The following is a 17,782-nucleotide window of genomic DNA, read 5'->3' on the forward strand; positions in this document are numbered from 1 at the left end:
TACCAACAGATGTTCTATCATTATTTTTATAAATATCTTTCAAATTTTTTTTTGTCTTTGAAATTTTATCATTTCAATGTATTTAAGGGGTACAAGTGAAGTTTTGTTACATGGATTTATTGTATGGTTGTGAGATATGAGCTTTCAGTGTGCCCATCTAATACTATATGTACCAAATAGTATATGTTATACCCAATAGGCTCTCACGGGGAAAGGGATAAATACTTCCAACCTTGGAAGTATTCACTGTCTGTTAGTCTATTCTATATGACCTCAAGTATCTATAGATTTGGTCCCACTTTAAATGAACATGTGGTATTTCATTTTCCATTTCTGAGTTATTTCACTTAGTATAATGGCCTCTGGTCCCCTGCAAGTTACTGAAAAGGACATTTTTCTCATTTTTTATTGCTGAATAGTATTCCATGGTGTAGATATACCAATTCTCTTTATGCATTCATCAGTTGATGGACAATTAACTCATTTTCTATAATGCCTTCTATTCCTTTGGGTAGATATCCAGAAGTGGATTTCTGGGTAAAATTATAGATCTACTTTGAGAAATCTCCATACAATTTTCCATAGAGTTTGTACTAATTTACAGTACCATCAATAGTGTATAAGTCTTCCCTTTAAACCATACCCATGGCAGCAGTTATTGGTTTTTTACCTTTTGGGGAGTGGGATTAATATAAGGGTACATACAATAGGTTACATTGTTCAGATTTGTTAGGAAAAGTTGTATTTGAGTCCTTCACCCAGGAGGTATGCCATGTACCCCCTACATTGTATCTATTAGGTGGGAGCGTTTTGAACCCCTTTCCCTTTCCCCCATTTCCTGCTTCTTGAATTTGTTTTTCTCTCATTTAGTTGTTCATCTACTAATTTCAAATTAATATTGAGTATTTGGGATGCTTGATTTTCCATTCTTGAGATTCTTTAATAAGGATCCAGATGAACACAAAAGATATAAAGTTTCCATTTTTTATGGTCGAATAGTAGTCCAGGTTATACATAGACCACAGTTTACTGATTCATTTATGGGTTGATGGTAACTTGTGTTGTTTCCACATCTTTACAACTGTGACTTGAGCTGCTATAAACGTTTGAGAGCAAATTTCCTTTAAAATGATTTTGTTTCTTCTTGATAGATACCTGGTAATAGGATTGAAGGATCAAATGAAAGATCTACTTTTAGCTCATTAAGGATTCTCCATACTTCTTTACAAAAAGGCTGGACTAGTTTGCAATCCTACCAACAGTGTACAAGTGCTCCCTTCTCTCTGCACCCTCACCAGCATCTGCAGCTTTGGGGCTTTGTGATGTGGGGTATTCTCACTGGAGTTAGGTGATATCTCAAAGTGGTTTTGATTTGCACTTTTCTGATGCTTAGGGATGATAAGCAATTTTTCTTGTACTTGTTGCTATTATGTCTTCTTGGAAGAAGGTTTTGTTCATGTCTTTTGCCCAATCTTTAGTTGGGTTGTGTGCTCTTTTCTTATCATTTTGCTTAAGTTCTCTGTAGATTCTGGTTATTTACCCTTTGTCAGATTTGTGACATACAAATATCTTCTCCTATTCTGAAGTATGTCTCTTTGCCTTTTCTATTGTGTCCTTAGCTATGCAGGAGCTTTTAAGTTTGATCAGGTCCCATGTATTTATTTTTGATGTTCCCACTGTTACCAATGGAATCTTCTTCATAAAATCTTTCCCAAAGCCTATGTCATTAAGGATTTTCCAATGCTTTCTTCTAGATTTTTTATTGTTTTGTGCCTTAGATTTAAATCTTTTATCCATCGTGATTTGTAAGTGGTGACAGGGGTGGGTTCCATTTCAGTCTTTACATGTAGCTAACCAGATCTCCCAGCACTATGTGTTAAATAGGGATTCTTTTACCATGTGTATGCTTTTGTTTTGTTTATCAAGGATCAGGTGCCAATATGAGGCTGGTTTAATTTCTAAGTATTCTATTCTGTTACATAGGTGTATGTCTCCCTCAGAATGGATCATATTTAAGTACACATTTAGCTTTATAAAAAACTGCCAGACTGTTTTCAAAACTGGCTGTTCTGTTTTGCATCTTTGCCAACATTTATGAGAGTGCTAGTTACTCGCCATCTACACCAAAACCTAGTATTGACAGACACTTTAATTTTGGTCATACCAGTGGGTATGTAGTGATAACTTACTGTGGTTTTAATTTGCATCTATCCAGAGTCTAATGACATTGATCATTTGTTTGTGTGCTTATCGGCCTTTGGAGTTTCATTGAATCTTTAGGCTAATTTATGAAAGATTGACATGTTAACAATTTTGAGTCTTCAGGGCAGTGCCTGTGGCTCAAAGGAGTAGGGCACCAGCCCCATATGCTGGAGGTGGAGGGTTCAAACCCAGCCTTGGCCAAAAAAAAAAAAAATTTTGAGTCTTCAGATCCATGAACATGATATGTCACCCCATTTACGTCTTCTTTAATTCTCTTAATAATGACTTATCTTTTTTAGTGTACATTTGCCTTAAATTTATCTCTAAGAGTTAAATTTGTAATGTTATAAATATTTTAAAATTTCAATTTCCAGTCATTGATTATTAGTATATAGAAATGCACTTGGTATTTGTACATTGCTGTATATTCTGCATATCTGTTAAATTTACTTATTAGTTTCATTAAGCTTTTTGTTAGTTTGTTTGTTTTTTGGAAATCTCTTTTGTATTGACTACATAAATGACCATGTCATCTGTGAATAAAATATAATTTATTTCTTTCTAGTTAGTATGCTTTTTTAAACTTATTATATTGAGTGCAAACTGCATAAGAATGTTTGACAGATGTGTTGAAAATAGACATATCAACATTCTATTAACCTGGAGGAAAAGCATTCACTTTTTAAAATTTTATTTATTTATTTCTTATTGTTAGGGATTCATTGAGAGTACAAAGAACCAGGTTACATTCTTTGCATTTGTTAGGTAAAGTCCCTATTATAACTGTGTCCCACCCCGAAAAGGTATGTCACACACTGTGAATCCCCATTCCCCTCCCTCCTTCCCTGGCTCTGCTCCCCCTTCCCCCACCTCCCTCCCTCCTTCCATCTCCCTGCTCTCCCTTTCTTCCACCTCCCACCATGTACTGGGTCATCAACTGTCATATGAGAATTGAATACATAGGATTCTTGCTTCTGCATTCTTATGATGCTTTACTAAGAATAATGTGTTCCACTTCCATCCAGGTTAATACAAAAAATGTAAATTCCATTTTTTTAATGACTGAATAGTATTCTATGGTATACATATACCACAGCTTGTTAATCCATTCCTAGGCTGGTGGGCATTTAGGCTGTTTCCACATTTTGGCGATTGTAAATTGAGCTGTGATAAACAGTGCAAGTGTCCTTACGGTAAAAGGATTTTTTTCCTTCTGGGTAGATCCCCAGTAATGGAATTGTAGGATCAAATGGGAGGTCTAGCTTGAGTTCTTTGAGAGTTCTCCATACTTCCTTACTTCCTTCTAAAAAGGTTGTATTAGTTTGTAGTCCCACCAGCAGTGTAACTGTTCCTTTCTTTCCATGTCTGCACCAGCATCTGCAGTTTTGAGATTTTGTGATGTGGGCCATTCTCACTGGGGTTAGATATATCTCAGGGTGGTTTTGATTTGCATTTCTTTAATAATTAGGGATGATGAGCATTTTTCACATGTTTGTTAGCCATTCGTCTATCTTCTTCAGAGAAGGTTCTATTCATCTCTCTTGCCCATTGCTATATGGGATTGTTGGCTTTTTTCATGTGGATTAATTTGAGTTCTCTGTAGATCCTAGTTATCAAGCTTTGTCTGATTCAAAATATGCAAACATCCTTTCCCATTGTGCAGGTCATCTATTTGCTTTAGTTGTTATCTCCTTAGCTATAAAGCTTTCACTTTTTATCATTTAAGTATGATTCTAGTTTTGTTTTGTTTTTTCATCAATGCTCTTTATCAAATTGAAAAGTGGTGTCATAAGTAATCCTTTAGGATATTATTTTTAAAATGCTTTCAATATTTAGGATTGAATTATTTCCTTCAATAAGTATTTATTGATCAGTCTCTGTGTGCCAGGAGCTGTCCTAGGCACTGTGGCTATAACAGGAAACAGAATTGACTTAAAGAGAAAAATTCACATTTCATTGCTTTTTGAAAATAAACCAGTCAAAGGCAGAAGGTGAAATATTAGAAGGCCTACAGAGGAAAAGTCAATTAACCCTTATCTGCCAGGCAACTTAGGCAATTTGTATACTAATGAAGTTACAAAATAAAGAAGAAATTATAAATAGTGAATTAATTATAATATCGTTGTTGATCAAAAAAACTACTTATCTCAAATTTAATATAGCACCGTAAGTGAACAAATGTGGTTTTCTATAACATTTAATAATTGCAGTGTCCCAAACAGTTTAGAGTCTATAGTCCTTGGAAAGTTTAAAACAAAGCTTTTCCAAAATTATAAGAAATCACTTTGTCCATCTAAGCAGACTTTTATCTAAAAACTCAATTTTTTATAACCAAAATCCAGAACTCTGTAGTAATCATTATGTCACTATTAACTAGCCTTATTTCTATCTATTTAGTAAGATACCATGGTTGGAAGAGTGCCTTGTCTTCTAAAGGCACCTATGTGGACAGATACTCTTTATAAGATTTTGCATAAAACTGTTAATTAAGGCTCTGACCTTGAGTTTTACCTGGATTTTCTAGCCAAGCTTGAGTGAAAAAAAATGGGCTTATAATTTTTCCCCAGACAAAATCTCAGTCACAACAAAATTTACGTTTTGATTGGAGAACAAGTTAATAAAGAAATACAGAATCTAAGCATACATATCAAAGCTTACAGATATTCAGAAGGAAATTTATAACTGAAAACATAAAACAATGAAGATAAACTATGTTTAAGAGAAGAAACTATAAAAAAAATTCAGAGTGGTGGGCGGCACCTGTGGCTCAAAGGAGTAGGGCGCTGGCCCCATGTGCTGGAGGTGGCGGATTCAAACTCAGCCCTGGCCAAAAACTGCAAAAAAACAAACAAAAAAAAAATTCAGAGTGGGGAGCAAGATGTCTAATTAGAGGCAACTTTCACCAGATGTTCCTGTCCAGAAAGAGAAAAGTTGGACTGAGTGAACTTAGCAAAGTCAAACTTGGGGAGCTGAACACAAGGAGAAAAAATTCCATGCATGTCATCCCCACTGAAACAAACTTCAAGGGCAAGGAATACTTCCCAACACATTCTATGAAGCAAACATCACCCTTATCCCCAAATCAGGACAAGATCCAATGAGAAAAGAAAATTACAGACCAATATCTCTAATGAATATTGATGCAAAAATATTCAATAAGATCCTAGCAAACAGAATCCAGCAACATATCAAACAAATTATACACCATGACCAAGTGTGTTTTATCCCAGATTCTCAAGGCTGGTTCAATATACATAAATCTATAAATGTAATTCATCACATAAATAAATTAAAAAACAAATACCATATGATTCTCTCAATTGATGCAGAAAACACTTTGGATAATATCCAGTATCCTTTTATGATCAGAACACTTAAGAAAATAGGTATAGAAGGGACGTTTCTTAAACTGATAGAGGCCATCTACGGCAAACCTACAGCCAATATTATACTGAATGGAGTAAAATTGAAATCATTTCTACTCAGATCAGAAACCAGGCAAGGTCCCAGCTACTCGAGAGGCTAAGGCAAGAGAATCACCTAAGCCCAAAAGCTGGAGTTTGCTGTGAGCTGTGACACCACATTACTCCACCAAGTGTGACAAAGTGAGACTCTATCTCTAAAAATAAAAGAACATAAATGTCTTAACACAATAATCAAGTAATTGAGGCAAAAGCTAAATGAAGCAAAAGATTGTTTGATGTAAGCTCATCAGATTGTATAAAAAAATCAACACATTGTATCCCACATATGCATGAATGTATTCATGATCTATTGTATATGACTTAATAAAAAACATGTTATTGGATCACAGGGATCTTTGAACAAGTACTAAAATTTCCAATAAAAGTTTTTAAGAAAATATTTAATCTCATAGATAATGACAGGAAATTTTATTTAAAAATTGGATAAAATTGTTAAGGAGTTTTCTGAAATAATGAAACACATTTATGGCTACAATGTGATGAAGTATAAACTTTCACAGAAGGTAACTGAAGTATGAACTGATTCAGCCCTTTTTGGTAAGCTATTTGTCAATATAAGCTAAAAATATCAGGATACTCTGGCCTAGTATATTTTATTCTGGGAACTTTTTATAAAGAAATAATCAATTGTACAAATTGATTTATGTACAATTGAGAATTGTACAAATATTTATGCAAAAAGAAATTTATTCATAGCAAATTATTCAGTAATATGAATTCTAACAGTGAGAGAATCAGTTAATAAATTATGATGCAAAAAAATCATGTTTCAGAGAATTTTTAGTGACATTAAGATAGGCTTAAAATAATAAAGTAGGAAAAGAGCCCAAGTCTCTCTATTTTTTAAATCATATATCTTTGTCATCTGTTGCAGTTGGAAGATGGCTGTATGCATGCCTTTTTTTTTAATTTTTTTTTTTTGTTAAATCATAGCAGTGTACATTAATACTATCATGGGGTACAGTGTCCTGTTTCTGCATACAATTTGAAATACTTTCATCCAACTTGTTAACATAGCCTTCATGTCTTTTTCTTAGTTATTGTGTTAAGACATTTATATTCTATAATTAGAGAGATTCACATGTACCCTCCAAGTCTCTTTTTAACTTTTTATTTAAGTTTAAATTTTTAAATATTAATACATTTGACATAATTTATCTTTATATAAAAGACCATAAGAAATACATTAACATTTTAATGGCTATTAGTTATAGGTGATAAAATTATAGATAATTATTTTCTTCAGTATATTTACATGTATTTTCTAAATGTTCTGAAGGAAATATATTTTAATATTAAGAAAACAAATATTATGAAGGAAAAAAATAAGCAAAAGAGAAAAATGCTTGACTACTCTGTGTTACTCTGTAGAATCGATAACTTGGACAAAAAATCCGGGTGATAGGGGTGGGAGAGAGACAACTATCATCTGTCTAAAACACACCTGCTGTATGTTTGTTTGATAAATTTCTTATTTATAAGCATGCAGCTTTTTTCATGCTCTACTTTATAAGGACCCATCTATTGTTTAGTTTGCAATGTGCACCATATTTGGAGGTAGTCCCCTGAATGTTTTGAAGTTTTCATTTTGGAACAATCAGATTTATGAAAAAAAATTAACAAAAGTATGCAGCTCCATGCTTCAAATAAATTTAAAAAATCAATTCAGACAATTGCTCCTCTTTTACTTACAAAAGAAATTTATTCTATTAATTCTTATGTGTAACTAAGATGTTTCCTATGACACTTCCCTTACTAAACAATGTAAAAGTTAAATGTCATCAATTAGCCAGTTAAATTTCAGGTCTATTGTTAATTGTGTAAAAATACTCTTTCCTTTTAAGGTGATGATTTGAGTGACACTCCAACTGAGGAAGTGAAACCTCAAGAAGATTCTACCAAATTCAAAGATATAGAAGAGAGGTCAGTTACATTTATTTAACAAATATTTTAGTACCCACTAGGTGCCAAACACTCAAATACACAAAGGATGACTTCTCAATAAACCAACACTTCTGTGATTTCATAAAATCAGAAAGCACTTAAATTTATATTATTCCTACTTAGGGTCCTATTTATAGGTAATACAAGATCACCCAATTTTTATGCTAAATTTTGAAATAATTCAGGGGCGGGGAATCTAGGGCCTTCTGATTTCAAGATTGTTCTTTAAGCACCAAAGGAGGCAAGAAAAGCTTCACCCTTCTCTCTTGTACATATTTTAATAAAAGTATGTGTTCTGTAATATCTGGATTCAGCCAAAAAGCCGCACATATTGACCTGGAAGGCCACAAGTGGCCTTAAGGCTGCAGGTTCCCCTGTACATATTTGAGAAGGAATAACATTGACATGAATTTATTTTATGAATCTGCCATTTATGAGATGTGAATTGTCGAACCAGTTACTAAATATTTTTTAAGCTTTGGTTTTTTTACTTGTAAAACTGAATTAGTAATGTGATCTGTAGTTATCTAGAATAGAGCCTGGTACATAGTAAATTCTGAGTAAATTACAGCTATAAAAACAATTAGTTCTACATTTCTCTACCATTTTGTAAGATAAGAGTCACTGTTGGATCCTTCCTACTTCTCGTTATAAATCCCAGAGACATTTATGTCATAGTTGCTTTTAAATAATAACATATTCAAAATATGGTTCCCACTCTACCTGTCAGCTCTAACTCACATCCCTTCACTTAACACCATCTTGATTACAGCATCCTAACACACCATCATTTCTTGCCTATATTGTTGCAATAACCTTCTAATTGGTTTCTCCAATTCTTCTACTCCATTCTCAGTATAACAAAAAGAGGCTATTTTGAATTTTTATTAAATACATAGGAGTCATAGACAAATATTTATAAAATATGCATAAGATATAAAAAGCAATGCTACAAATGCCCATATACACATAGTTATAGAAAAAGCATGTTAGTTTTCAAGTCACCCACATACATCCTATATTTTATGCCATCCCATCATCTAAGATAACTTTGATCTTGGATTTTGTGTTTATTAATACATTCACAAGTACCATATTTTTCAGCTTTGTGCCCTTTTGAACTTTAAATAAACAATCATTCTGTATGAGCTTCTGTGACTTGCATTTTTTATTCACCATTATATCTCTCTCATTAGTATATTGTACATGTAGCTGTTCTTCATTCTCACTGCAAATAATCCATTGTCATTATATACCTATATCACAGCATCACAGTTTATTTATCCACTGATAAACATTTAGCTTGTTTTCAATTTTTTATTAAAATATTATGCTGTAATTAATATGCTCGCACAAGTCTTCTGGTACTTTATATGCAATAGTTTGAACTTTTTAAAGCATATAATGCTTCTTTTATAGCCATTTAATGACTTCTTCTTAAAGAAAAGTATCTTGGTACAGTTTTAAAAGCCCTGTCCACCCTTCCAGAATAATCTCCTAATCTCTTTCTCTAATTGTGCTTGAATAACACTTGTTTGTTTTTCCCCAGTTCCTCAAATATGCCATAATAGTTTGACCTCATGATCTTCACACATGTATTCCTTCTTCCCAAAATGTTCTTCCTCCTATCTTTTACCAAATCTCACCTTCAGGTCTCAGTTGAATAATTGTTTCTTCAATAGGCCTTCTCTGACTTTCACAATCTAAATTAGTTATGCCTACTATTATTCTTCACGATATGCTCGATTCTTCATGCTTTGCACTTATCATGCTTTACTATTAATTTTCCTATTCTGTAAAAAAGGGATCAGATGACGTTTTGTACAGAGTGATACTTAGCAGCCACTCAATAAATATTTGCTGAATGAGCTTTACACATGGCTTTAAAATTTCAGACAGAAACTGTGCAAATGAATTATACATGAATGGTTGCTAAAACATTCCAATTAAATTCTTGGTCAATGACTTTTTTTTTTTAATAGAGACAGAATTTCAATTTGTCGTTTTGGTAGAGTGCTAAGGCATCACAGCTCACAGCAACCTCCAGATCTTGGGCTTAGGCGATTCTCTTGCCTCAGCCTCCTGAGTAGCTGGGACCACAGGCATCTGCCACAACACATAGCTATTTTTTTTGTTGCAGTTTGGATGGGGCCAGGTTTGAACCCACCACCCTCAGTACATGGGGTTGGCGTCCTACCCACTTAGCAGCAGGTGCCACCCAATGACTTTTTTTTATAATTTGTGAATAATTTTATGATAATTCTAAATCTTAAACTATGAAAAGTATCTTGAAATCCGGCCCAAACCTCTTGTTCAGCCCCATTGCCATCACCTCTGTCTCTGTAGAATTTCAGAATCCCACTGACAAAGGATAACCTGGGTCAACCCGGACTAGAGAAGACTCCTTGCAGATTTATACTGCCGGGCTTTACAGCCAGATGGAACTAAATCAAGTTGAACTAAATCAACCCCTAGGAACTTGATTGAGAGGAATACAGGGTGGATGACTATTCATTTATGTCTTTTCACAGAAAATGAGGAATTATCAGATCCTTTCCCAAAAGACAAGTAAATGCTTGACTAATAAGTTGACCTAAAATAAAAGGGAAGCATATATACATATATTAGATAAACCATATTAAACATATATTTAGTAAAGGCATATTGTAAAAGTACACATACTTAGGCAATTAAGTTTGCAAGCTCATCCTAGAAAAAATGCTACATACCTCATTGCTGAGTATCATGTTCCCCTTCAATTTACTTCCCTTGGGAAGCTATGCACCAACCAATGCCTAGTCCACACTTCAAAGCAATTTTGGAAGTCTTTTTCTCAAATGACCGTCAAAACTGTTGTTGTACTAAGGTCTGACAATTGAGTTTGCCAACTTTCCACTATGTGCTTACGTTGGCAGCACTGCAAACAGCTTAGTAATGTTTCATAACCTTGGTTTATCAGTGTCTCATAGTTGTGTTCATGTCAACATGTGGCAGTGTCTTCCTGAGTGGAGTTCTTTATTATTGATGTGTGTTTTTATTTCTCAATGACAGCTCTGATGGGCATTCTAGAAAGAGTTCCAAAATTGTTTTGAAGGATGGAATAAGCACTGGTGTTGGTACATAATTACCAAGGGGAGTACTTCAGAGGTGACTGTAGTGATATTCAGCAATGAGTTATGTCGCACTTTTTCTAGGATGAGTTGATGGACTTAATTGTCAGATCTTGTATGTACACACATTAAATAAAAACATATATTCAAGGTGTATTTCCAATGAAGTTTGACAACAAATCTCTTACAGATATAGTTCTTCAGAAATATAGTAGTCTACAGTTATGATTTAATAAAAAAAAAATAACAATGTGTAATTTGTTACATGTTATCAAAGGGAAAATGATACATGAAATCGGAAGCTTTTATGTCAATATTTAACTGTATTATAGGTAATAATAGTGAAACTTTGATAAGATATTTATGTAAATTTCTAAACTGATTCCTAAAAGTTTTAACTTTCATTCTCCCCATATATACTTACTGCAGGGATGAAGTTATATGGTATCTGGAGAAAAATCCTGATAAATTAACAGTAATGATTAAAAAGCTTTTTGTGTTTGCATTTACTTGGGCATTTGGAGGAACTTTAAACCGTGAAGATGGACACAAAGATGATATAATATTTTGTCCCAGTCTTGAAGCTGATTCTCTTTCAAAAGTAACATATGATTTTAACAAACTTATTCATGAAATATTTGAAACCAATTTGCAAGTTGGTAAGTTCTGGGTCAAAAGTCATAATTCTGTTTATTTTAGAATACTAATTAAAAATTATGCTTAGGCTTGTATTGACTAGGTTCATCTTTCAAAAGGTGAAGATTAAAGGTAAAAGAAGGCTAAGAAATATAACCAACATCCTCATTCCAAGGAAAGGAACTGAAGAAAATTAGATTCCTATTTGATCTTAGATAGTATAAGAAGCTATAATGTTAATAAAACAAAAGATAAAACCTTAAAACTATGAGCTCAGCTAAGTTGAGCCCATCAACTATGTAGCTGGATCTGTATTACCCATACCACCATGTAAAAGGAAGTTCTGTAGGAAAGTAATATTAAAGTGTTATATTTATTTTTTAATTTTAATTATTATACAAAGCCTTAGATTTCTTTAGTACTTGTGCTTTTTTAATAAGTTCTAACAAGTGGAATCCAACTTAATACTTTGAAGTAATAAACCTTCTCAATAGGTTTTTATTGATTAAAGGAACTTTGAACACATAAAGTGATCATTGATGTAGGTACTGAAAAGAGACAAAATATTGATCATGAATGCATTTAGAAGATGTTGTTAAATAAAGATGAGAACTAAAAACATTACATCAAAAATTCAAATCCTACTGATTTGTCTGATAGAATTCTTAAAGTACACTTTTGAGGCTACAGTCATGGATATATATTCTGAGAAATGTACTGTTAGACTACTTCATCATTGTGTGAACATTATAGAGTATATTTACACAAAGCTGGACAGTGTAGCCTACGGTACTCCTAGACTTTATGGTATAGGCTACTGTTCCTAGTCTACCAACCTGTATAGCATGTTACTGCACTGACTACGTTAGGCAATAGTAAGAAACAGTAAATATTTAATATTTGTGCATATTAATAAATCTAAATGTAAAGTAAAAACACCATATAAAATCCAGTATAGGGCACTTACCATGAATGAAGCTTGCAGGACTGGAAGTTGCTCCAAGTGAATCAGTGAATGAGTGATGAGTAAACATAATACACTAGGATATTACTGTACATGACTATAGATGTTTTAAACACTGTACACTTAGCCTACACTAAAGTTATTTAAATGTTTTTCATTTAAATTAACACTAGCTATACCATTTTTTACTTCCATAAACTTAATTTTTTTTAACTTTTGACTCCTTTATAATAACATTTAGCTTAAAATGCAAACACATTGTACAGCTATACAAAAATATTTTTTAATCTATCCTTATTCTATTTTCAATTTTTTTTAACTTTTTGAATTTTTTTTCAGTTTTTGGCTGGGGCTAGGTTTGAACCTGCCACCTCTGGTATATGGAGCTGGCACACTACTCCTTGAGCCACAGGTGCTGCCCCTACTTTTTGAACTTTTTTGTAAAAATTAAGAAAAAAACATCCATAATAGCCTTGGTCTACACAGGACCATCAATATTAGTGTCTTCAACCTTCACCAGAAGGTCTTCAGGGGCAGTGATATATGTGGAATTGTCATCTCTACAATAACAATGCCTTCTTCTAGAATACCTCCTGAAGGGTCTGCCTGAGGCTGATATATATGTGTGTGTGTGTGTGTGTGTATATATATATATATATGTGTGTGTATGTAGAGAGAGAGACAGAGAGAAAATACTCTAAAATAATAAAAAGTATAGCCTACTAAATAAATAAATCTATAACCGTCATTATCATTATCAAGAATTCTATACTATACTATTCTATACTGTATGCGTTTATGCAACTGGCAGCACAATAGGCTTATTGACACCAGCATCACCACAAATGCCTGAGTAAAGAGTTATGCTATAACATTACAATAGCTATAATGTCATGACAGCTGCAACATCACTAGAAAGTAGGAATTTTTCAACTCTGTTGTAATCTTATGGGAACATTGTGATGTATGTAGTTTGTCATTGACTGAAACATTATGCATCACACTGCTATCAAATATTTCCACTTAAGATATCTGGATGGCAAAGATTTTATGTTATTTCCGATGGAAATTAACTTTTAATCTTAAAGCATTGCATGTAGACTTGTTGAAGTTAATGATTTCACTCCATGCCTCTAACTCCTAAAGATAATAAACTGCATTGATTTACTTGTCAGACAGAAATACTTCAAACTCTATATTGGTTCTCCATGCAAAACTAAAGACAAGTTAATAAATTATTCATTATTTCAATTATTTATCTTAAAATAGTGAATATGAAATTTTGCCTTGTCACCTGAATGCCAATGTAAAACTAGATTAGGATGGGAGTATAGAAAGGGAAAAAGAGATAGGTGAAACCAGACTAGCAATACAGAAGAGAAAACAAAAGGAGGGGCAAAATACCTCCTACTCATAATCAGTTTGCAATTAAAAACTATAAAACAAGTAATGAAAACTAAAGAAAGAATGCAACCAAAATCACTCATAATATTAGTTCATTCCCTATGAAATTATTATTACCTCACAGATATTTTAATATAAATGTTTAATGTTTTCAAAAAGATCCATTTTAAAGTCAAGAGAAGCCAAAATAAGTAGAAATGAACAAAAAACATATGTCTATGAAAAAGAGCCACATAGACATTCTGGACATAAAAAATGTAGTCATTTAAAAGAGAAATCCAGGCTCTGCGTCAGGAGAGCCACAGCAGCCAGAGCGGGTGCTGCCGCCACAGGCCGAGGGATTATTTGTGTCGGGGCATGGTCAAGATGGCCGACAGGCACCAGTCTCTGACAGAAGCTCCTGTTCAGGGCAAAGGATAAAGTCCAGAGAAACTCCCAACAAACTCGAAAACTGGGAGCCCAGCTGAGAGAGAAGAGTGATACCAGCAGGACACCTCTTCTGAGACAGGCGGAGACTTCTAGAGGACGCTCCACAGAGACAGGGAGAGGAGAACCAAGCACAACATCCACCCACCCTTTCAAGACCAAACCCCTGTCCTCGTTCTTCACCAGGAGAACTGCTTGATCCACAGTTTCTGCGAGCAGACGGATCCCCCTCAGTCAGCGCATTCCGCGCTCAGCTGTCTCCTGGGCTGCTATCTGCACTTCCTGAGACCTTGGTGCTGGCAACTGGGATTGACGCCAGACAGGGAGGGCTATACACCCCGCCAGGCGTCCGCCTCCGGGTCTTTGGTGGCCCTTGACGGTGATTGACTTCTACTGGGTCGGGTCACTGAGCCGCACCCGCCTCCTGGGGACCTGCAGCTGCCATTGACTCCTGCTGAGGAAGGTTGCGCAGTCCCGCCAGCTGCTTGCCTGTCTCCAGGGCTTTGGTGGCTGGTGAGGGCAATTGACTTCTGCTAGGGCAGGTTAAGCAGCTGCGCGCTTCCCTCCTGGGGACCCCTGGCCCTGGATCACCGCCAGCCCCTGCCTGAGAGGGTCACGCAGTCCGGCCAGTCGTGCGCCAGCCTCCAGGGCTTTGGTGGCCAGGGAGGGCAATTGACTTCTGCTGGGCGGGTTGCGCAGTCTCGCGCCCACCTCCCAGGGTCTTGTAGGCTGGCAGTCCCAGCAGCTCCTACTGGGAAGGGTTGTGCCATCCTGCCAGTGGCGCGTGCACCCCTTGGCGAACTGTGAGGGCAGCTGACTTCTGCTGGGGCAGTTCGCGCAGACATGCGCCTGCCTCCCAGGACCTCCTAGCACGCGATCACCGCCAACTCCTGCCAGAGAGGGTTGTGCCATCCCGCCAGCTGTGCGCCTGCCTTTGGGGCTTTGGTGGCTTGCAAGGACAACTGACTTCTGCTGGGGCAGGTCGTGCAGCTGCATACCCGCCTCACGGGGCCTTGCCAGCTTGCGGTCCCCAGCAGCTCCTGCCAGGGAGGGTCGCATCATTCTGCCAGCAGTGCACCTGCCTCTGGGGCTTTGGTAGCCAGCAAGGACAACTGACCTCCACTGGGGTAGGTTGCACCTGCCTCCCAGGGCCTTGACGGCCACACTGACTCCTGCAGGGGTGGGCTGCATCACCCCACCTGCTGGCCCTGCCTCCTGGGGTCTTGCTGGGTTATGCCCAGGAGAAAACTAGAAGAAGCCACTGGTAGAACAGTTTTAGAGATGGTTTCTGAAAGGTGCAAATTGAACATGGGATGGAAACAGCAGAAAAACTCTGGCAACCAGAATAACCAGAGTAGATTAATGTCCCCAAAGAAGGATGGGGTAGACACAATGGAAGACCCACTACATAAACAGATATCTGAAATGTCAGAAATTGAGTTCAGAATCTGGATAGGGAGTAAGATCAACAGGTTGGAGGAAAAGAGGGAGCTAGAATTTCAAATCATTCAAAAGCTGTCCCAGGAATTCAATGATTTCAAAGATAAAATGATCAAGGATTACGATACTCTGAAACAAGAGGTTACAGATTTGAAGAGCACCTTGAATCCCTCCATCAGAGGATGGACGAGGCAGAAGATAGAATCTCCGACACTGAAGACAAAGACTTTGAATGCACCCAGACTTCCAAAGATTTTGACAGATGGAGAACAAAGACAGATCTCTCACTCAGAGAGATCTTGGATAATTCAAGAAAACTAACATTCGCCTCATAGGAATCCCTGAAGGTGACGAAGTTACTTCACAAAACACAGAGGCTCTGCTTAACGAAATTATGAAAGAGAACTTTCCAGACATGCCAAGGGATCCTGAAATTCAGATAGCAGACAGCTTCAGAACCCCAACACGACTCAACCCAAACAAGACATCCCCCAGGCATATCATAATCAACTTCACTAAAGTTAACATGAAAGAGAAAATCCTGAAAGCAGCTAGACGCAAGAAAACATTAACTTACAAGGGAAAGAATATTAGAATGACTGCAGATCTCTTTGCTGAAACCTTTCAGGCTAGAAGAGGGTGGTCATCGACCTTCAACCTCCTAAAACAAAACAACTTTCAACCCAGAATCCTCTCCTCTATCCAGCTAAACTGAGCTTCATTTATGATGGAGAAATTAAATACTTTAATAATATTCACATGTTGAAGAAATTTGCCATTACTAAACCAGCCCTCCAGGATATCCTCAAACCTATCCTCCATATGGACCAATGCAATCCTCCACCACATAAATAAACCCACCCAGAAAATTTTGACTAAATTCCAATCTCCACAGTCACAAAAGGATCAAAGATGTCTAATGAACCTTCAAAAAAACTCAACACCCAAAATTATGCCAGGATTATCAATAGTCTCAATCAATGTAAATGGCTTAAACTACCCTCTAAAGAGACACAGGCTGGCTGACTGGATACAAAAACTCAAGCCAGATATATGTTGCATCCAGGAAACGCACCTTATTTTAAAAGACAAGCATAGACTCAGGGTGAAGGGATGGTCATCTATTTTCCAGGCTAATGGAAAGCAGAAAAAAGCGGGTGTTGCAATACTATTTGCAGATACAATAGGTTTTAAACCAACAAAAGTAACCAAAGATAAAGATGGCCACTTTACATTTGTTAAGGGAAATACTCAATATGATGAGATTTCAATTATCAATATTTATGCACCCAATCAGAATGCACCCCAATTTTTAAGAGACAATTTAACAGACATGAGCAACCTGATTACTCCCAGCTCCATCATAGTCAGAGATTTTAATACCCCTTTGGCAATGCTGGGCAGATCATCCAACAAGAAGCTTAGCAAAGAAATTCTAGATTTAAATCTAACCATTCAGCATCTAGATTTAACGGACATCTATAGAACATTTCACCCTAATAAAACTGAGTACACATTTTACTCATCAGCCCACGGAACATACTCCAAAATAGACCACATCCTAGGTCACAAGTCTAACCTCAGCAAATTTAAAAGAATAGAAATTATCCCTTGCATCTTCTTAGACCACCACGGAATAAAAGTTGAACTCAGAAACAACAGGAACTTGCAGACTCAAACAAAATCATGGAAGCTAAATAACCTTATGCTCAATGACACTTGAGTCAAAGACAAGATCAAGAAGGAAATTACCAAATTCTTGGAATTAAACAACAATGAAGAGATAAGTTATCAGACCGCAAAGGCAGTCCTAAGAGGGAAATTTATCGCACTGCAAGCCTTCCTCAAAAAAACGGAAAGAGAAGAAGTTAACAACTTAATGGGACACCTCAAGCAACTGGAAAAGGAAGAACACTCCAACCCAAAACCCAGCAGAAGAAAAGAAATAACCAAAATTAGAGCAGAACTAAATAAAGTTGAAAACAAAAGGATTAATAAATAACATCAGATTAATAAATCAAAAAGTTGGTTTTTTGAAAAGGTAAATAAAATAGATAAACCTTTGGCCAACCTAACCAAGAAAAAAAGACTTAAATCTTTAATTTCCTCAATTAGAAATGGTAAAGATGAAATCACAACAGACCCCTCAGAAATTCAAGAAATCCTCCATG

General features: G+C 35.9%; 1 protein-coding gene across 1 annotated transcript in view; it reads left to right on the forward strand.

Annotated features, from left to right (window-relative positions):
* DNAH14 (dynein axonemal heavy chain 14) overlaps positions 1-17,782 on the forward strand; it is a 554,037-nt gene that overhangs the window by 264,988 nt on the left and 271,267 nt on the right. The window contains exons 41-42 of the mRNA XM_003791010.1: positions 7,532-7,610; positions 11,171-11,400. Coding sequence (XP_003791058.1) covers positions 7,532-7,610; positions 11,171-11,400 — 309 coding nt within the window. The remainder of the gene's footprint in view (positions 1-7,531; positions 7,611-11,170; positions 11,401-17,782) is intronic.

This window comes from Otolemur garnettii, unplaced genomic scaffold, assembly GCF_000181295.1.
Source record: "Otolemur garnettii isolate 467f Iridium unplaced genomic scaffold, OtoGar3 scaffold00045, whole genome shotgun sequence".
NCBI classification, from domain to species: Eukaryota; Metazoa; Chordata; class Mammalia; order Primates; family Galagidae; genus Otolemur; species Otolemur garnettii.